This window comes from Scyliorhinus torazame, chromosome 2 (assembly GCF_047496885.1).
Source record: "Scyliorhinus torazame isolate Kashiwa2021f chromosome 2, sScyTor2.1, whole genome shotgun sequence".
NCBI classification, from domain to species: domain Eukaryota; kingdom Metazoa; phylum Chordata; class Chondrichthyes; order Carcharhiniformes; family Scyliorhinidae; genus Scyliorhinus; species Scyliorhinus torazame.
Window position 1 is genome coordinate 391,692,931 of NC_092708.1, and position 22,012 is coordinate 391,714,942.

At 52.9% G+C, this 22,012-nt stretch overlaps 1 protein-coding gene across 2 annotated transcripts in view; it reads left to right on the forward strand.

The window, feature by feature from the left end:
* Positions 1-22,012, forward strand: part of LOC140405796 (uncharacterized) — a 390,195-nt gene that overhangs the window by 128,039 nt on the left and 240,144 nt on the right. For both annotated transcript variants that reach the window (XM_072494233.1, XM_072494229.1), the window contains exons 5-8: positions 10,245-10,313; positions 11,605-11,687; positions 15,455-15,563; positions 20,076-20,225. In XM_072494233.1, coding sequence (XP_072350334.1) covers positions 10,245-10,313; positions 11,605-11,687; positions 15,455-15,563; positions 20,076-20,225 — 411 coding nt within the window. The remainder of the gene's footprint in view (positions 1-10,244; positions 10,314-11,604; positions 11,688-15,454; positions 15,564-20,075; positions 20,226-22,012) is intronic.

Here is a 22,012-nt window from a genome sequence, read left to right on the forward strand (position 1 = left end):
ACAGCAGTGGCGTTGTGTCGTGCTCTTCGTCCCACTCTGACTCCATGTCACTTTGGGGTGGGGGTTCGTCTCCACCCATCCACTCTGAGTCACTGTCCGGTATTTCGTCTTCCCGGGTAGGGGTGTCCTGGGTAGTGCTGTCCCGGGTAGTGCTGTCCCGGGTAGTGCTGTCCCGGGTAGGGGTGTCCTGGGTAGTGCTGTCCCGGGTAGTGCTGTCCCGGGTAGTGCTGTCCCGGGTAGGGGTGTCCTGGGTAGTGCTGTCCCGGGTAGTGGTGTCCCGGGTAGGGGTGTCCTGGATAGTGGTGTCCTGGGTAGTGGTGTCCTGGCTCGGATGTGACGGGGGCCTGTGGCTGCCCCCCTCATCGCTGGGTGGTCGCTCCCGCACGTGACGGGGCTGTCGTCTCCCTGTTGCTCCAGGTCTCTCCGTCTCCCGTGGTGTGCGAGGGGCATCCTGCGGGCGTCGCATGCTGGAGGGTCCGGGTCTCTCCGTCTCCCGTGGTGTGCGAGGGGCATCCTGCGGGCGTCGCATGCTGGAGGGTCCGGGTCTCTCCGTCTCCCGTGGTCTCCGAGGGGCATCCTGCGGGCGTTGCATGCTGGAGGGTCCGGGTCTCTCCATCTCCCGTGGTTTCCGAGGGTCATCCTGCGGGCGTCGCATGCTGGAGGGTCCGGGGCTCTCCGTCTCCCGTGGTCTCCGAGGGGCATCCTGCGGGCGTCGCATGCTGGAGGGTCCGGGTCTCTCCGTCTCCCGTGGTCTCCGAGGGTCATCCTGCGGGCGTCGCATGCTGGAGGGTCCGGGTCTCTCCGTCTCCCGTGGTCTCCGAGGGGCATCCTGCGGGCGTCGCATGCTGGAGGGTGCGGGTCTCTCCGTCTCCTGTGGTCTCCGAGGGGCATCCTGCGGGCGGTGTGCATCTGCGGGGATGGGTGCCTGGACGTTTGGTCCTGCGATACACAATGAAGCATGCATGGTTAGACATCAGGCAGTGATCAGGTGATATGGGGGAGGGGGATATAGGGGAGGGGGGATATGGGGACGGGCTGTTGGTGGCTCACTTGCTCGTGGGCCCCCGACCTCTGCATCAGCAACCTCCCGGTCCTCAGGTCCGCCAGCCAGTTCCAGGGCCCTTTCCTCGTGTACGGTCAGTGGCCTCTCATCAGCGGGCCCTCCTCCAGTCCTCACATGCTCCCTATTGTTGTGTGCGCGCTTCTCTTGTGGGGGGGGTGAGGGGGTGGCAGGGGTAAAAGGCAACAGTGTTAGGCAGGTATATGAATGCACGCCATCTGTTGCGCGTGCATTGCAGAGGTTAAGGTTAGGGCTGGATTCACTTGGGGATATGGGGGATATGGGGGAGGGGGGATATGGGGGAGGGGGGATATGGGGGATATGGGGGATATGGGGGATATGGGGGAGGGGGGATATGGAGGATATGGGGGAGGGGGGATATGGGGGATATGGGGGAGGGGGGATATGGGGGATATGGGGAGGGAGGATATGGGGATATGGGGGAGGGGGGATATGGGGGAGGGGGGATATGGGGGAGGGGGGATATGGGGGAGGGGGGATATGGGGGAAGGGGGATATGGGGGAGGGGGGATATGGGGGATATGGGGGAGGGGGGATATGGAGGATATGGGGAGGGGGATATGGGGGATATGGGGGAGGGGGGATTTGGGGATATGGGGGAGGGTGGATATGGGGGATATGGGGGAGGGGGGATATGGGGGAGGGGGGATATGGGGGATATGGGGAGGGGGGATATGGGGGATATGGGGGAGGGGGGATATGGGGGAAGGGGGATATGGGGGAGGGGGGATATGGGGGAGGCTCACCCTGCCTGCTCTGACGAGGTCGTTCACCTTCTTGTGGCACTGGGTGCCTGTCCGTGGTGTCAGGGCCACAGCGGTGACGGCCTCTGCCACTTCCCTCCACAGACGCCGGCTGTGGCATGGGGCAACTCTGCGGCCGTGCCCGGGATACAGAGCGTCCCTCCTCTGCTCCACCGCGTCCAGGAGCGTCTCCACATCGCGTGACTCGAACCTCGGGGCTGAGCGACGGCCAGCCATCCAGTCGGGTGTTGCGGTCGGGTGATCTGGTCGGGTGGGGGGGAGCTGCGCGGCCTTATGAGCCGTCACGCCGTGCAGCGCGTATGACGCTGCACGGCGTGAACCACTGCGCAAGCGCGGATCCCGTTACGTCGCTGCTAGCCCATTTTGGGCCGGAGACTATCGTCCCATTTTTATGACGTGACGCAAGTGTGATTTGCGCCGTTTTTTGCGCCGATCGGCGGACTTTCCGCCGATAACGGAGAATTTCGCCCCTGATTCTTGAATAGTTGAACAGTAACAGATAACATGGGCGACATTCTCCGACCCCTCGCTGGGTGGGAGAATCGCCGGGGGCTGGCGTGAATCCCGCCCCCGCCGGTTGCTGAAGTCTCCGGCACCGGATATTCGGTGGGGGCGGGAATCGCGCCGCGCCGGTTGGCGGGCCCCACCGCTCGATTCTCCGGCCCGGATGGGCCGAAGTCCCGCCGATAAATTGCCTGTCCCACCGGCGTAAATTAAATCACCTACCTTACCGGCGGGACAAGGCGGCGTGGGCGAGCTCCGGGGTCTTGGGGGGGGGCGGGGCGATCTGACCCCGGGGGGGTGCCCCCACGGTGGCCTGGCCCGCGATCGGGGCCCACCGATCCGCGGGCGGGCCTGTGCCGTGGGGGCACTCTTTCCCTTCCGTCTCCGCCACGGTCTCCACCATGGCGGAGGTGGAAGAGACTCCCTCCACTGTGCATGCGTGGGAAACTGTCAGCGGCCGCTGACGCTCCCGAGCATGCGCCGCCCTGAGATGTCATTTCCGCGCCAGCTGGTGGAGCAAAAAAGGCCGTTTCCGCCAGCTGGCGGGGCGGAAATTCCTCCGGCGCCGGCCTAGCCCCTCAATGTTGGGGTTCGGCCCCCAAAGATGCGGAGCATTCCGCACCTTTGGGGCGGCGCGATGCCCGTCTGATTGGCGCCGTTTTGGGCGCCAGTCGGCGGACATCGCGCCATTTCCGGAGAATTTCGCCCCAAATAACAAAGTACATATATGCAGAGAATAGCCCAAGCTATGAGCTAATTCCATTCTTGCTTCTAAGCGGTTCTCTTTCTTTTGGCAAAATTATACTTTATTCATAAAATACCTGAAAGAACATTGCAAGCATTTCAAAATGGCCAACAATACTCGGGTTCAACAATCTTTATTAATGTCACAAGTAAGCTTACATTAACACTGTAATGAAGTTACTGTGTGTGGTGGTATGTATTAGGGGTCATGTGGGACTGTGAAGCCGTGATGCTATTGGGTGACAGATCCCGGGTCCTGGTTGACTGTTGACTCCTGGCTCCGCCCTGAAGGCGGAGTATAAGAACCCAAGCTTCTCCCCGCCGCTTCATTCTGTTGCTGAACTGCTGGGGACAAGTCTCGCTTAATAAAGCCTCATCGACTTCATCACTACTCGTCTCTCTCGTAAGTCATTGTGCGCTACAATTTATTAAGCGAGCTTAAAGGACTATGGAACTCCGGATCGCCCCGGAATGCCTGCGGATCAGCCCCCACGCAGCGAACTCGGCTGCAGTATTTAAACACTGGCAAGCATGTTTTGAAGGCTACCTCCGAACGGCCCCCGGCCGGATCACAGAAGACCAGAAAATGCAGGTCCTGCATTCGAGGGTAAGCCCGGAAATTTACCCTCTCATAGAAGACGCAGAGGATTTCCCGACGGCGCTCGCATTACTGAAGAGCATCTACGTTCGCCCAGTGAACCAGGTCTACGCGCGCTACCAACTTGCAACGAGACGGCAACGATCCCGGAGAATCGCTAGAAGAATTCTACGCCGCGGTGCTAATTTTGGGACGGGGCTGCAGCTGCCCGCCGGTGAACGCGATCGAACACACGGACATGCTAATTCGCGATGCGTTTGTGGCAGGTATGAACTCTCCCCAAATCCGCCAAAGACTTTTAGAAAGAGAGTCGTTGGGACTCTCAGAGGCATGGGCCCTTGCAGCTTCCCTAGATGTGATCTCGCAAAACGCCCGCGCCTACGGCCCCGACCGCGCGGCAGCCCCTTGGGCTCCGTGGACCCCCGTCGCGACAAACACCCCCCCCACCTCCCTCACACGCTTGCGCGGTTAAAGCGCCAGTCCATCCCGGGGGGGCCCGCTGCTATTAATGCGGGCAAGCGAAACACCCCCGGCAGCGCTGCCCGGCCCGCGCAGCTATTTGTAAAAGCTGCGGCAAGAAGGGCCATTACGCGGCTGTGTGCCGGTCCCGGGGGGTCGCCACAATCCCCGGAGAAGAACGAGCCCAGCATAGCCCAAACGCTCCCTAACCCCCCCAGCGCCACATGTGCGACCCGCGGGCGCCGCCATTGTGGGTCCCGGGCACCATGAGGGGAGGATGGGCGCCGCCATCTTGTGACCCCCAGCCACGTGCGATCCATGGGGGCGGTCATTTTGTCCACCCCCGACCACGTGCGATCCATGGGGGCGGCCATTTTGTCCACCCCCGGCCGCGTGCGATTCATGGACGCCGCCATCTTGGATGACAACAAAGGACCCCAGCATCGACGGCTCCACGGGGTCCGAAGAAGACGCCGCGACACTACGACCACGACTGGCTTCGGTGACTCTGGATCAATCACGGCCCCGGACACTCCAGACGACGACAACAACGGTGCTGATCAACGGACACGAGACATCATGCTTGATCGACTCCGGGAGCACCGAAAGTTTCATTCACCCAGACACGGTAAGACGCTGTTTTCTGACCATCCATCCAAGTACGCAAAAGATTTCCCTAGCTGCAGGATCCCACTCCGTAGAGATCAAAGGGTTCTGCATTGCGAACCTAACGGTGCAAGGGACGGAGTTCAAAAACTACAGGCTCTACGTCCTTCCCCAACTCTGCGCCCCCACATTACTGGGATTAGACTTCCAGTGCAATCTACAGAGCCTAACCTTCAAATTCGGCGGCCCAATACCCCCACTCACTATCTGCGGCCTCGCAACTCTCAAGGTTGAACCGCCGTCCTTGTTTGCAAACCTCACCCCGGATTGCAAACCCGTCGCCACTAGGAGCACACGGTACAGCGCCCAGGACCGGATATTTATTCGGTCTGAAGTCCAGCGGTTGCTGAAGGAAGGCATAATCCAGGCCAGCAATAGTCCCTGGAGAGCCCAGGTGGTAGTAGTAAAGACCGGGGAGAAGCAAAGGATGGTCATAGACTATAGCCAGACCATCAACAGGTACACACAGCTAGATGCGTACCCTCTCCCCCGCATATCCGACATGGTAAATCGGATTGCCCAGTATCAGGTTTTCTCCACCGTGGACCTCAAGTCCGCCTACCACCAGCTCCCCATCCGCCCAGGTGACCGCAAGTACACAGCCTTCGAGGCAGACGGGCGTCTATACCACTTCCTAAGGGTCCCATTTGGTGTCACGAACAGGGTCTCGGTCTTCCAACGGGAGATGGACCGAATGGTTGACCAGCACGGGTTGCAGGCCACGTTCCTGTATCTCGACAACGTAACCATCTGCAGCCACGATCAGCAGGACCACGACGCCAACCTCCAAAAATTCCTCCAGACCGCTAACGCCTTGAACCTCACATACAACGAGAAAAAGTGCATTTTTAGCACAAACCGGTTGGCCATCCTGGGATACGTAGTGCGCAATGGGATAATAGGCTCCGATCCCGAACGCATGCGCCCCCTTATGGAATTTCCCCTCCCCCACTGCTCCAAAGCCCTGAAACGTTGCCTGGGGTTCTTTTCATATTACGCCCAGTGGGTCCCCCAGTATGCAGACAAGGCCCGCCCGCTAATACAGACCACTACCTTCCCATGTCGACAGAGGCTCGCCAGGCCTTCAGCTGCATCAAAGCGGATATCGCAAAGGCCACGATGCGCGCCATCGACGAGTCCCTCCCCTTCCAGGTCGAGAGCGACGCATCCGACGTAGCTCTGGCGGCCACCCTTAACCAAGCGGGCAGACCCGTGGCCTTTTTCTCCCGAACCCTCCACGCCTCAGAAATCCGCCACTCCTCAGTGGAAAAGGAAGCCCAAGCCATAGTGGAAACTGTGCGACATTGGAGGCATTACCTGGCCGGCAGGAGATTCACTCTCCTCACCGACCAACGGTCGGTAGCCTTCATGTTCGATAATGCACAGCGGGGCAAAATTAAAAATGACAAGATCTTAAGGTGGAGGATCGAGCTCTCCACCTTCAACTACGAGATCTTGTACCGTCCCGGAAAGCTGAACAAGCCGCCCGATGCCCTATCCCGCGGCACATGTGCCAACGCACAAATAGACCGTCTCCAAGCCCTCCACGAGGACCTCTGCCACCCGGGGGTCACTCAGTTCTACCATTTCATAAAGTCCCGCAACCTCCCCTACTCTGTGGAGGAGGTCCGTACAGTCACCAGGAACTGCCACATCTGCGCGGAGTGCAAACCGCACTTTTTCAGGCCGGATAGAGCCCACCTGATCAAGGCTTCCCGCCCCTTTGAACGCCTCAGTCTGGATTTCAAAGGGCCCCTCCCCTCCACCGACCGCAACGCATACTTCCTGAACGTGGTGGACGAGTACTCTCGTTTCCCCTTCGCCATCCCCTGCCCCGACATGACAGCGGCCACAGTCATTAAAGCCCTTGGCACCATATTCACACTGTTCGGTTGCCCCGCATATATCCATAGCGACAGGGGGTGACGAGCTGCGCCAGTTCCTGCTCATCAAGGGCATAGCCTCGAGCAGGACGACCAGCTACAACCCCCGGGGGAATGGGCAAGTAGAGAGGGAGAACGGCACGGTCTGGAAGACCGTCCTGCTGGCCCTACGGTCCAGGGATCTCCCAGTTTCCCGGTGGCAAGAGGGACTCCCGGATGCTCTCCACTCCATCCGGTCGCTGCTGTGTACCACCACTAACCAAACGCCTCATGAGCGCCTCCTTGTCTTCCCCAGGAAGTCCTCCTCGGGAACGTCACTGCCGACCTGGCTGGCGGCCCCAGGACCCATCTTGCTCCGGAAACATGTGCGGGCGCACAAATCGGACCCGTTGGTCGAGAGGGTTCACCTTCTCCACGCGAACCCGCAGTACGCCTACGTGGCGTACCCCGACGGCCGACAGGACACGGTCTCCCTGCGGGACCTGGCGCCCGCCGGCAACACACACCCCCCTGACACCGATCATCCCCTCCTTACCACCGGCGCACCCCGCGACCGCCCCCTTCCCGGGAGATCCGGTCCTCCTCCCGTGCCCGCCCAGGAGTGAAACAGGAACGAACACCGAAACGCTCCCGGAGACGACAACGCCTGAACAAGCACCTGCACCACCACCGGGGCTGAGGCGATCGACGAGGAAGACCAGACCGCCCGCTCGACTCGTGGCATCGGCGTGACACCAAGAATGTTGTTGGATTGTAACAAAAAAAATTTTTTCTCTTACTAATATTGTAAATAGTTTCACAAACTTTATACATAGCCCAGTGTAGGGCTAAAACTGTAGTAACATGCGCAAAATTTTCCTCCCAGGACCAGCCTTGTAAACCCTTACCACCATGCGAACCACCACCCCGCCGGGTTCCTTTTTAACAAGGGGTGAATGTGGTGGTATGTATTAGGGGTCATGTGGGAATGTGAAGCCATGATGCTATTGGCTGACAGATCCCGGGTCCTGGTTGGCTGTTGACTCCTGGCTCCGCCCTGAAGACGGAGTATAAGAACCCGAGCTTCTCCCCGCCGCTTCATTCTGTTGCTGAACTGCTGGGGACAAGTCTCGCTTAATAAAGCCTCATCGACTTCATCACTACTCGTCTCTCTCGTAAGTCATTGTGCGCTACACTGTGAAAATCCCCTAGCCGCCACACTCTGGCGCCTGTTCGGGTACACTGAGGGAGAATTCAGAATGTCCAATTCACCTAACAAGCATGTCTTTCGGGACTTGTGGGAGGAAACTGGAGCACCCGGAAGAAACCCACGCAGACACGGGGAGAACGTGCAGATTCCGCACAGACAATGACTCAAGCTGGGAATCAATCCCGGATCCCAGGTGCTATGAAGCAACAAGGCAAACCACTGTGCTACCATTCTCTACATACATAACTTTGCACTCTTGAGGTGCTTCAATACAGTCAAAGAAAGATGACAGACATTTCAAAATGATCATTACAAATGGTGCAAAGGCATTTAAGGTGTCTACATAGATCAAGTTGCACTTTGAGGTGCTTCAACAGAATTGCGATTCATTAAATATTCAATATGAGTCATACAGCCCAAGGGGATTCTATATAATTTCCAGTCCCTCAGTTTACAATGGCTGAAAGGTCTGAGACAGTAACCTTCCCCCATTGCGCCTTTGCGGTGGCTGCCCCAAGCTTTAGTGCATCCCGCAGCATGTAGTCCTGGGCTTTGGAATGTGCCAGTCTGCAACACTCATTCGGGGACAGCTCTTTGTGCTGGAAGACCAACCAATTTCAGACAGACCAAAGAGCATCTTTCACCGAGTTGATGATCCGCCAGCAACAGCTGATGTTTGTTTCAGTGTGTGTCCCCAGGAACAGGTCGTAGAGACCAGAGTCCTGTGTCACAGAGCTGCTCGGGATGAACTTCTACAACAACAACCTCATCTCTCTCCAGATTACATTGCAAAGGCACATTCCAGAAGGAGGTGGACAATGGTCTTTTCCCCACCACAGCCACCTCGAGGACAGCGTGCATGTCCTTCGGAAGTATCTGAAGGGGAGGACCTTTCTCACTACCAGCCAAGCTAGGTCTTGTTGCTGGTTTGAAAGTTCTGGTGATGATGCAGTCTGTCAAATGTCCTTGACAGTCTGCTCAGGGAACCATCCAACAGGTACCACCATCTCCTTTTCCCGAAGGGCCTCTAGGACGTTATGTGCAGACCAATGTCTGATGGTCTTGTAGTTGAAGGTGTTTCACTACATATATTTTTCCACGAGGGGCAGGTGGTACAGCATAGCCCAACTACTTGGAGCATTCCGCGGCAGCGTTGCTAGACCCATCCTCCACAATACTGGAGACAGGTAGAACCTCAGCATGTAATGACACTTGGTATTTGTGTACCGAGGATCTTTGCACAGCTTGATGCAGCCACACACAAAGGTGGCCATCAGGATTCGGATGATGTCGGGCATGGTTTTCCCTCCCTTGTCCAGAGGTTTTTACATCAGGCCTCTTTGAATGCGGTCTGCACAGGTCTCTATCCAGTCCATAGTTGACCCTTGTCAAAGATCATTCGATTGGATTGGTTTGTTGCCACGTGTACCGGGGTACAGTGAAAAGTATTGTTATGCGTGCAGCTCAAACAGATCATTTAGTACATGAAAAGAAAACACATAATAGGGCAAACATAAAATACACAATGTAAATACATTGATACAGGCATCAGGTGAAGATGTGTGAAGACAGACCAGTCCATCAGTCCATAAGAGGGTCGTTGTATCCTTTTACATGATATTGTGGGTGATACTAGGTACCCACTCCCAATTTAAATGTTGCTATGCTAGATACCCTTCTACATCATCAACCAACATCACTAAAACTGGGATGCATGAAAATGTGCAAGTCAGAGTCAACTGAAAATGTTATATCACTTATCTATCTTCTTCTCCTGAGCTCCTGAACATTTTTGTCTACCTGTCTAAGTTGGAACGAGCACCCTTCTGCTTTTAACTTCATTGGCCATTTTCATCTATGCCTGCTTGGTTTTAGATGTTGGATTTCCTCCCAACATTGGGAGAGCTCACTGCACTGAAACCCCTCAGATTCCACAACAGGACCTCCAGGCAACAATGAGTGATCCAGTGAGAGGTTGCTATAGCTTCAAAAATCCAGGTGCTGGTGACTCATATCATAATCCTTTTAATTACAAACCTTTTCTTTTACACAATGGGTGTGTCAACCGGACCCCCCCTCCCCAACTGGCCAAAAGACCTGGAGGCATGATGATAATTGGTTTGCTCTAGGAAAGAGCAGTGGCTGGGCAAGTAAATCAGTGAGTCAGGTTCCCAACCCCCAAATAATCTTGCTGTGTTACGAGGGACTAAAGTGAGAAGATTGCACCCTATTGTTGTGGGTGTGTTCCTGGGTCTTCTTCACCTGATTTGTTCATTAACCAAGCACCTTCCTTACCAGATGGCGTTGGAAAGTGCAAGGGATACTTCTAATGTCTTCCTTTCTCCTTTTTCTTTAGAACTTGGGATGACCGGTCAACATTTAGTCAACACTGACCCAAAGCTGTTTGTCCAGTTGAAGTTACAAGGTACAGAGGACAGGGAGCATTTACTGGTCACCCTCTACCAGCTACTCAATCCTTCAGACATGAATTTCAAGCAGATACTGGATAAGGAATGGAGAAACCCAAGCTCACTAATGAAATGGCACTTAATACGTTGAACAGATAACAATTGCAGTACCAGATCAAATCCCAGTTCAAGTCCCATTGTGACTAGTTTTGCATTGAATTCAGTAAGGCTAATCAGTTGTGCCTTAGCTCCAGGAAAGTGACCAAAGAAGCTGTGGGATTGTTGTCAAAATCCAACTAGTTGACTAATACCTTCAGGAAGGGGGTCTTTGAAGCCTGGTATACACGTAGCTTCAGTCTCATTGTATAATTGACATGATAAAATGTAAGACTAATAAGGTACAGGAATAAGAGTCTTGAAGATTATAATTTTTATGGGCTCATTGTAAGGTTCTTGGACTGGATACCAGCGTAGCAGCAAATCATGACACACTCATTACCTTCGATAATATTAACACAGAGAAAGAAGCAATCATACTTCCACTCTGGATAAAGAATCTTCAGCAATTATCTTATTTTGTCACTCTATGAAGTTCGGTTTACGCTCTTAATAGGGCTCTAGTCATGAAAAGCCATTCTTTCAAAGGAACTGTTTTTCAGCTTCCTAACTGATTTGTTGAACATTATCTTTTTTGATTATGATTTAAACTACCCACTTATCTGGGAGGTCACTGATGTGTATATCCATCAGTCCTTGCTAACAAAAAACTCTCCTCCTGACAAAGCTTTGTCTTGCTAAATGGCAATACAGCCCAGACGAAGGCTTGAAACAAGCCTTTCCTAAACATCCAGAATCATAAAATTCAAATAGGGAAATTCAATAAGCAAGATACTGAAACCCATGTGAGTGGGTGCTGATTAGGCTTCGTAAATAGCATGAAAATTGATGTCTGAGCAAATCAGCACCTTGTTCTTTCATTGAGCATTTATGTATTTCATATTAAGGTCAAACAAATAGGACAAGTGCTGCCAATTCGTTACTAAACCATTATGACTATATATAAGAACCAATTACACCCGCCCCCCCACACACCCCATATCAGCCCCCCACATCACCCCATCAGAGCCCGTCATATGAGACACCCTTTGGGAGCTAGATTATGAACATTTAATTGTAATAGGCCGGACACACCCAGAGAAGGGTAGAGTGCCCGTATAAAAACTCTCTCTTGTGTGACAGGCATTCAATTAATCTTATTCTTAACTTTACATGAGGCTAAAACTTAATCATATCAATGCACTCATGCAGGTGATCAGAACCAGGCAAATGAACAGCAAGTTGAGGAGCCTTGGACCACGAAGGAGAGGAATACCACCTCTGGATCTGATAAGGTGATTTGTGCAGTGGGAATAAATTATTATCGTGTGTATTGTAATGACAAGGTCATGTTGAACCTTAAGTGAATGTTGCCTATTGTTAAAAATATAAAAGGTGATGTTTAGGATCTCAAACTTACTGCTAACTAGAGTTCAGGATGGTCTTGTAAAGAGAGGCTCAGGGTCCTCTAATCTCTAAGTGTTTTACAGTTTCATCAGTCTGTTTAGAAGCATCAAAACCTTTATTCAGGGAGAAATCATTCACCCTTCTTAATAATAATAATCTTTATTAGCGTCACAAGTAGGCTTACATTAACACTGCAATGAAGTTACTGTGAAAATCCCCTAGTCGCCACACTCCGGCGCCTGTTCGAGTACAGTGAGGGAGAATTTGGAATGTCCAATTAACCTGACAAGTACATCTTTCGGGACTTGTGGGAGGAAACCGGAGCACCCGGAGGAAACCCACGCCTGGGAGTTGATTTTGCACTGTTCGCATCTGAACTCTGAGGCAATACCGGTAAGGGACAGGTAAATGAAAAAGCAATGGTTGTTCACTGTGTCAGTCTGGATTGCTCTTTAGCTTTCAGGCAGGGGTGGCTGATGGGAGGGGTCTCTGATATGTGGGTGGGGGAGGCACTCTGCTGTGGGGCAGTCTCTGAAGTGAGCGGGGTCTCTGATGGGGGACTTCTCTGATATGGGGGGGCACTGATAGATAGATCTCTGATATGGAGGGTCTCTGCTATAGGGGGTCTCATTTGAGGGGGCTCTGCTGGGGATTGCTGATATGGGGCAGGTCTGATGGGGGGGTCTGATGAGAGGATCTTGCATTCAATTCAAGGAGATTATGTTGGAGCTGTATAAAATGGTAGTTAGACCCCAGCTGGAGTACTGTATGCAATTCTGGTCACCACACTATGTAAAAGGAAGTGATTGCAATAGAGAGGATGCAGAGGAGATTCATCAGGATGTTGCTTGGGCTGGAGTGTTTCAGCTATCAAGTGAGACTGGATAGGCTGGGGTTGTTTTCCCTGGAGAAGAGAAGGCTGAGGGGGGAATCTGACTGAGATGTATAAAATTACGAGTGACATAGATAGGGTGGATAGGAAGGTATTTTTCCCCTTAGTGGAGGGTTAATAACCAGGGGCATAGATTTAAGGCAATGGGAAGGAGGTTTAGAAAAGCCTTTTCACCCAGAGGGTGGTTGGAATCTGGAACTCACTGCCTAAAAGGGTGGTAGAGGCAGGAACCCTTATAACTTTGAAGAAGTATTTAGATGAGCATTTGAAATGCTATAGCACGCAAGGCCAAGTGCTGGGAAATGGGATTAGAATAGTTTGGTACCTGATGGCCAGCGTGACTATTTTTCCCTTCACAGATCCTGCCAGAGCAGCTGAATATTTCCAACATTTTCTGTTTTTATATGAAACAATTAGATGATTCCTTGACATATTCTTCCAGAAAACTTTACGTTACCTCAGCCTCTAAACTACTTTTGCAAAGTTGGTTTGCCTGTCTGTATGTAGATTTGGGTTCTCCACAATTAACACTCTGCTTACTTACTAGTCTCATTTGCTGATATAAGGCATGATTCAGTGGCCTTGTCATGCCCAACTTGGTGCGGGATGTGACTGTTGAGTGTTGCGAGATGCTCCCGTGATATTCGTGACGTTTCAAACATCACGCAATATTCGACGGAATCATGGGCACCACGCTGGCACAGTGGTGAGCACTGCTGCTCACAGCGCTGAGGACCCTGGATTGGTACCGACCCCGGGTCACTGTCCGTGTGAAGTTTGCATATTTTTTCCCTGTCTGCGTGGGTCTCACTCCAAATTCAAATATGCCATTAGGTTCATATACATTCGCCGGATTCACTCGGTGCCTGCGACTAAATGGCTGTGCCCTTGCCAGGGCGCCGTTTAGTACTGGTCCACACAAATGTGGGGGTCTTTTGCAGACACCCGGGTTGTCGAGGCAGGGCAGAGTGGCACCCTGGCTCTCCCTCTGGCACCTGGGCATTGCCAGCCTGGCACCCTGGCAGTGATACCCGAGCACTCTGACAGTATCATCCTGGCCCTGCCTCGGTGCCTGGGTAGCACTGCCAGGGTGAAAGGATGGCAGTTCTAGGGTGCCAGGGTGCCAGGTTGGCACTGCCCCCTCTACCTTACCAGGTACAGAGAGGTTAAGGGGTGGGTCAGAAATGGGGGGTGTTGAAAGGTGAAGATTGGGGCTGCCAGACAAAATGGCACCCTGATCTGCGAGAAACCTTTCCTGCCAACGAGCTTCAAAGTGCCATTGAATAGCGAGATGTTTCTTGGTTCTGCAGGCACCATTCAGTGGATTTTAACTCAAATCAGCTGGATCGCAATCATATACTCTTTCCAACATTGTAGCTACTTTGAAGGGTCCCATCAGTTTTTTCTGTCCTTTGCTATTTCTGTGAGGTTAATTTTACAAGGATGCTGGTAGAACTGATAAGTTGTGAGCTGTGTTTCTGAACAGTTGAACAGCTTGTTGCTCTTTTCTCTAGAAAAGAAAGTTGATGGGATGAAAGGTGTTTAAAATGATGAGAGGCTTTGATAAATAATACAATAAGTAACATTGGTGTCACACAAATGTCAGGCAATGACCGTTCCAACTCGAGAATCTAACTACCTCTCCTTGACATTCAATTACAGTTTTATTGCTAAATCCCCCACCATCAACATTCTAAGAGCCACCATTGATCAGAAAATTAATTGGATCAGGCACTGAACACTGGGTATTCTGTGGCACCGCCTGTACTCCCAAAGCTTTTCCACCATCCACAAGGCGCAAGCCAGGGTGTGATGGAATGATCCCCATTTCCTGGTTGAGTGAAGCTCGAACAAAACTCAAGAAGCTTTCCACCAACCAGAACAAAGCTGGATCAGTGCCCACATGCCACCTTAGATATTCACTCCCTTCAACACCGACGCTCCATGACGACAGTGTGTACCATCCAGACGATGCAATGCAGCACCTTGTCAAGGCTTTTTCAACAGCATTTTTCTAATCCATTTCCTGTATCACGTAATAGAACAGGGCACTACACACATGCTAGATCTATCATTTGCAAAGGTCCCCTACAAGTAACATACCACCATAAATTTATTGTTGTTTTATCGTTAAAACTCTGGAACTCCATTCTAACAACCCTGTGGGTACACTCATGCCACTGGGACCACAGCAGTTCAAGAAGGAGGTTCACCATCAACTACCAAAAGCTAATTAGGGATGGGCAATAAATGCTTGTTTTCCCCAAACCACATAAACAAATAATAAACAGGAAGATGTAGTGAAGATATTTTCACTTGCAAGGGAGACCAAAACTAGAGATCAAGGAAGTTACTTACTTTTGGGAATTTAGAAGAAATGTCTTCACCAAGAAAGTGTTGAGAAGATGGAATTGACTACATGAGGACTGGTTGAGGGGGTGCGGTCGCACTCAAGTGGAATCTAGAAAAGCACAAGAGGGAAAAATGAATAGTAAAACAGGGTTAGATGAGGTTAATGGAAGGAAGTTCCATACTTCTAAACATAAGCATCCAATTGGACCAAATGGCCTGTTTCTTTACAGTACACTCTACATAACCCATGTAACTGATCAGATTAGGGTGTTATGATATATTGATAGAATGTGGGTCTGTGGAGTTGACATCCAGATGAGCTCCAATCTGCTTATATGGCTAATATGTTTAAGGGACTGAATGGTCTCCTCCTTTTGTCTTTCCAATTTTTTTGTCAAATTGTTTTTGTAGGGAACAGACACATCTGGAGCAGCAATATCACTGGAGAGAATGACAACAAATGAGGTTTGCAAGTGGCTGACTGATTCTGGTTTCCAGGCGTATGTGCCACATATCAGAGGTAAATATGATTAAAATATATCCATGTGAACACTTCCTCCATTAATGGAGCTTCCAAAAAAGTAACTTCTCTGAGACTTTTGTTTCCTGCATCCCTCCTCTATTTGGAATATGACCTGCTCATTTGGATTACAAGAGGAGTTCAGGAGTGGGGAAATGGGTGGGTGGGGGGGGGGGGGGGAGTGGGGGGGGGGGGGGGGGGGGGGAATGCCTAAAAAGCAATCCTGCTCAAGCCTCAGGCAGAAAGGCAGGACTGGGTTGGGGCACCTCCATTAACAGTCTCTTTTTAACAGCTTCCTCCTGACTGAGGGGCTGGAGTCACACCTCCATCAATAAATGCTTGTTGGAGTGTTAGATAGCTGCAGGGCAGCCCAGTATCAACAAAAATGTGTTTGCAGCCGACACTTTGGATGGCGAGAAGGGAACCCCGCCATCCTAAAAACACTAGCTGAAAAATCGTTTCTTCCGTGATTTTAAGCGTGTTCTCGTGCACTATATTAAGCTTAGACATGTCCACAATTTTAAGTGTAGTTTCACCCACCATTTTAAGGGTAACCTCATTCACCATTTTAAATGTAGGACGAGATCTTCTGGCTGTTCATGCCGGCGGGATCTTCCGATCCCTCTGACGGCGCACCTCTGCCACAGGTTTTCCGGCGACATGGGATGGATTCAATGGGAAATTTTCTGGTCTAACCGCTAGCCAGTGGCAGGCCACCTCCCGCCACCACAAAACATGCCGCAGGGAGGCCAGAAAACGTTGCCTGCAGTCTAAAACAGCATTTTAAAGGTAATCTCCCCAATCATTTAAGGGTAACCTTACCCACCCTTGGAAAGTTGGTCATGCACCAGCACCATGTTAGGAACAGAAAATAATGATCACGTGCCACATATCAAATGTAAGGATAGTGTCAGATAAGGAGAGCGTTGCCCACCATCTTATGGGTAGCATTTCCCAACATTTTAAGAATAACATCACTCTTCACCAATTCAAGGGAAGCCTCCCCCAGCACTGTTTTAAGGGTAGCCTGACTCACCATTTTATGTGTCTCCTCACCACTTTTTTAAGTTCCTTAACATATCATCCACAATTTTAAGGGATGCATTAACTATTTCAAAAGATAGCTTCTCCTGCCATGTCAAAGGAATTCTCACTCAAGATTTTAATTCTCCCCTAGCATTTTAAGAATCATATCATCCACCATTTTAAGTGGACATCAAACATTACTTTAAGGGTAGCCTTCCCATCAATTTGGAATAGTATCATCAACCATTTTAAAAACAACATGACCCACAATTTTAAGCATATCCAATTCACCATTTGAACTTCCTCCCACCCTATTAGTGGTCCACAAATTGTGCGACTTATTGGACTGCTTGTGCTGAAATTCTGTCTGCTGTTATCTTGGGTAGGATCCTCTGATGAATGACCACAGCATCCATCTGTTCCAAATGGAGTAACCATCTGAATGTGCAAATTAGAGTGCTATGGCAGGTGGTGATTTGTAGTGAGCGCCAAATGATTGAAGCAGCGGTCTTTATAGGGAATAAGGACACTGGCTGTTCTGAGAATACAGGCGGGATTCTCTCAGCCCGGGGGCCGGGCCAGAGAATCGCCACGACCGCGCGAATCACGCCATGCCGCCCCGACGCCAGCACACGATTCTCCGGTCGGGGGGCCACTCTACACGCCCCCCGCCCCCCCCCCCCCCCCCCCGGCCAATTCTCGGCCCGGGATGGGCCGAGCGGCGCGGAACAAAAATCCCAAGTCACACTGGCGCCGTTCACATGTGGTCTTACCTGGTGGGACCTCGGCGTGGAAGGGTCCAGGGGCGGCCTGTGGGGGGGGGAGGGGGGGTCCGAACCCAGGGGAAAGGAGCCACTGCACATGCACGCGTTGTTGCCGATGCCACTGCGCATGTGCGGACCCCGTGGCGCTCAGTTGATGCCGGGATCAGCAGCTGGAGCGGCGTGGGTCGCTATAGTGCCGTGCTGGCCCCTCCTGAGGCTATGTTGACGCGGTCGAGAAAAGCGACGGCGTTTCCGACGGCGTCAACACTTAGCCTCAGGATCAGAGAATCCTGCCCACATATCCCCAAAATTCTGTCCCCACACATTTCCCCTTCCCTAATTTAGGATTCTCCAGCTGTCAGTCAGCTGAGTGCTGGAATCAGATAATTTTCCTGCCTTTCACCTCTGGCCATCAAAATGCTCCACCCACTATCTGCCCCATCATCCACCTCAAGGGAAAATAACAATAATCTTTATTAGTGTCACAAGTACGCTTGCATTAACACTGTAATGAAGTTACTGTGAAAATCCCCTAGTGCCACACTCCGGCGCCTGTTCGGGTACACAGAGGGAGAATTCAGAATGTCCAAATCACTCAACAAGCACATCTTTCGGGACATGTGGGAGGAAACCGGAGCACCCGGAGAAAACCCACGCAGACACAGGGAGAACGTGCATACTCTGCACAGACAGTGACTGAAGTTAGGAATCGAACCTTGGACCCTGGGCTGTGAAGCAGCCGTGCTAACCAGTATGCTAATGTGGGGCCATCCTGACATTGCGGACCCCGATAGAGCGCAAGAAAGCCGAGAAATCTTGGCTCGTGAACGAGAGCCCATTATCGGACACAAGGACATCCGGAATCCCATGGTTGGTGAAGGAGATGTGGAGTATCTGAATCGTCGTTGCTGTGTTACGACATTCAGTGGGCCTCCATCCACTTGGAGCGCACATTAATCAGCTGAAGAAACATTGAGCCAGAAAGGGACCAGCAAAATCGACATGGACGTGGGGCCCAAGGAAGGCCAGGCCATTCCCACGGGTGCGGGGGCGCATTGGTGGGAGCCACTGTTGTTCCTGACAGACTGGCCGGCCTACCGTCTTGATGTTTGTATCCATGCCAGGCCATCAGACATAGCTCCGAGCTAACATCTTCTTCCCTGAGGCCTCGGGGGTGGCCACTATGGAGGTCACTTAAACTAACCACTGATTCTTCTCAGGGATCACCACCCGGGCTCCCAGAGTAAGACCCCATCTTCAACTCTTAACCCGGTTACCTTGGTGGCAAAGGCCTTCAGCTCCCCAGATAACCAATCTGCATTGCCGCCAATGAGGACGACGTTTCGCAGTTTCACCAAGACATATCCTTTGCGTCCATTCACGGATATTCGAGGCCTTGACAGGAAGAGTATCCATAAAATTTAATGCGGCCGACTATCCGTCGATATGGTGGGTAAGCACCGACTCCGAGAGCAACGGGAAATATGGGTCCAGATTTTCAGGTGTTTCTCTTCCGAGACGGCGGTGACCAAAACATCATCCAGTTAAACGGCCACTCGCGGCAATCCATGTAGCACACTTTCCATGGTGCTTTGCTGAAGACATTCCAAGCCACTAGTAGCAATGCCTGCGTTGGATTCGAGTTTAGGCTATGGTGGAATGGCCTTATCCTCTTTAAAAAAGCCCAGCTGACGTTTGTGGTTGGTGAGCAATAGGAAATGCTGTTAGTGCACATATTAATGGAATTTTTTGAAGGCGTAGATCATCGGCAAGCCTTCTTTCTCGACATAGCAACGCTTGGCTGCAGACATGGGGCGGGATTCTCCGTGAATTGGCGCGATGGCCCGAACCCGGCACCAAAAATGGCGCGAATCACTCCGGCGTCGGGCCCCCGAAACGTCGCGCATTCTCCGGCCGGGAATGGGCTAGTAGCGGCGTGACGCCATTCGCGACGGCGTCACCCATCACGGACGCACTGCCCCCCCCCCCCGGAGACCCATGTGAGACCCCCACTGCCTGCCTCCCTTTCCCCCTTCCCCATATTCCTCCTTCCCCCATATACCCCATTCCCCCATATCCCCTCTATCCCCGTTCCCCCATATCCCCCCTTCCCCCATATCCCCCTTCCCCCATATCCCCCCTTACCCCATATCCCTCCTTCCCCCATATCCCCTCTTCCCCATCCCCATTCCCCCTTCCCCCATATCCCCCCTTCCCCATATCACCCCTTCCCCCCCCCCTTACCCCATATCCCCCTAAATTAGCCCACTGTGCCAGCTCATACACCGGGAATACCTCGCTTTTCCCTGCATTCAGCTTGTATCCCGAGAACCCTCCAAACCTCCCCAACAGGCCCATAATCCTTCCCATACACTCCAACAGATCCGAAACATACAGCAAGAGGTAAGCCTACTTGTGACAATAAAGATTATTATTAATTGTGTGCTTATTTTCATTGAACATTTATGTTTATTACTAATAAAATATTGGAGACAGGATAAAAATCTGTTGACTGGATGGAAGTGCTTAGAGGTAAGAAATCACCAGATTAAACTTCCGGAGGTGGCAAAGCTACTCCTGAGAGAGGAGTAAAACCAGATTTAAAAGTCCAGGCCAAATTTGAAACTTCCTCCTCAACACCCTGAGTCGATTAATTGAATTAGTCAAGTTCAGAAGTGTACAATTATAATCAGACTTCGAATTGTGCCTTATTTCTCTTCAGAGTTTGGAATTACTGGGCGGCAGCTAGCCAATACTGATTCAGAGTTGTTTGACCAACTACAATTACGAGATGCTGAGGACAGGGAAAGGTTGCTATTTGCCCTGTACCAGGAACTTAATCCATCAGACATGAATGTCGAGGAAATATTAGGTATGAAAAGCAGAAATTTACTCTCAAGGGCTGAAATACATAGTGCTATCATCTTACACCAAAATTGCAAAGAATCTACAGCACAGAAACAGTCCATTCAGTCTAATTGGTTAACCTGATAGCCATATGCCTTCTATGGCTCAGTGAATGGTTGCACTTTTGCTTCTGAGTCACATAGTTATGGATAAAATCCTACTCCAGATACTTGAGTAAAAACATCCTGAGGGAGTGCTGCATTATTAGAGGTGTTGTTTTTCAGGGGCGGGATTCTCCGACCCCCCCGCCGGGTTGGAGAATCGCCGGGGGGGCGGCGTGAATCTCACCTCCGCCGGCCGCCGATTTCTCCGGCACCGAAAATTTAGCGGGCGCGGGAATTGTGCCGGTCGGCGGGGCCCCCTCCCCCGGCGATTCTCCGGCCCGCGACGGTCCGAAGTCCAGCTGCTGTCATGCCAGTCCCACCGGCGTGAATCAAACCACTTACCTTACCAGCAGGACTGGCGGCGCGGGCGGGCTCCGGGGTCCTAGCGGGGGGCAAGGGGCGATCGGGGCCCACCGATCCGCGGGCGGACCTGTGCCGTGGGGGCACTCTTTTCCTTCCGACTCGGCCATAGCCTCCACTCCATCCCGCCGGGATCCCCGCCCCGCCGGGTAGGGGAGAATCCCGGCCCTGATGAGAATTAAAACTGAAGACCTTGGGCGAAATTCTCCCCAAACGGCGCGATGTCCGCCGACTGGCGCCCAAAACGGCGCCAATCAGACGGGCATCGCGCCGCCCCAAAGGTACGGAATGTGGGGGCCGAGCCCCAACATTGAGGGGCTAGGCCAACGCCGGAGGGATTTCCGCCCCGCCAGCTGGCGGAAACGGCCTTTGTTGCCCCGCCAGCTGGCGCGGAAATGACATTTCGGGGCGTCACATGCGCGGAGCGTCAGCGGCCGCTGACAGTTTCCCGCGCATGCGCAGTGGAGGGAGTCTCTTCCGCCTCCGCCATGGTGGAGACCGTGGCGGAGGCGGAAGGGAAAGAGTGCCCCCACGGCACAGACCCGCCCGCGGATCGGTGGGCCCCGATCGCGGGCCAGGCCACCATGGGGGCCTGAGACTTCTGCAACCGGCGGGGGCGGGATTCACGGCAGCCCCCGGCGATTCTCTAACCCGGCGGGGGGTCGGAGAATGACGTCCCTTGGCCGGGATTCTCCCATACCCGGTGGGGCGGGGGGTTCAGGTGGGATGGAGTGGCGGGAATCACTCCGGCATCGGGCTACCCCAAAGATGCGGATTTCTCCGCACCTTTAGGGGCCAAGCCCTCACCTTGAGGGGCTAGGCCTGCGCCGGAGTGATTGGCGCGCCGCCGGCCGGCGGGAAAGGCCTTTAGCGCCACGCCAGCCGGGGCTGAAGGGACTCCGCCGGCCGGCGGAAGTCGTGAGCATGCGCGGGAACGTCAGCGGCTGCCTCCGCCTCGGCCATGGGGGAGGCTATGGCCGAGGCGGAGGGAAAAGAGTGCCTCCATGGCACAGGCCCACCCGTGGATCAGTGGGTCCTGATTGCGGGCCAGGCCACAATGGGGGCACCCCCCGGGGCTACATCGCCCCGCGCCCCCCCCCCAGGACCCCGGAGACCGCCCGCGCCGCCAGTCCCGCCGGTAAGAGACGTGGTTTAATTACCGCCAGCGGGACTGGCAGTACAGCAGTGGGACTTCGGCCCATTACGGGCCGGAGAATTGCCGGGGGCCCGCCGACCGGCGAGGCACGATTCCCGCCCCCGCCGAATCTCTGGCGCCGGAGAATTCGGC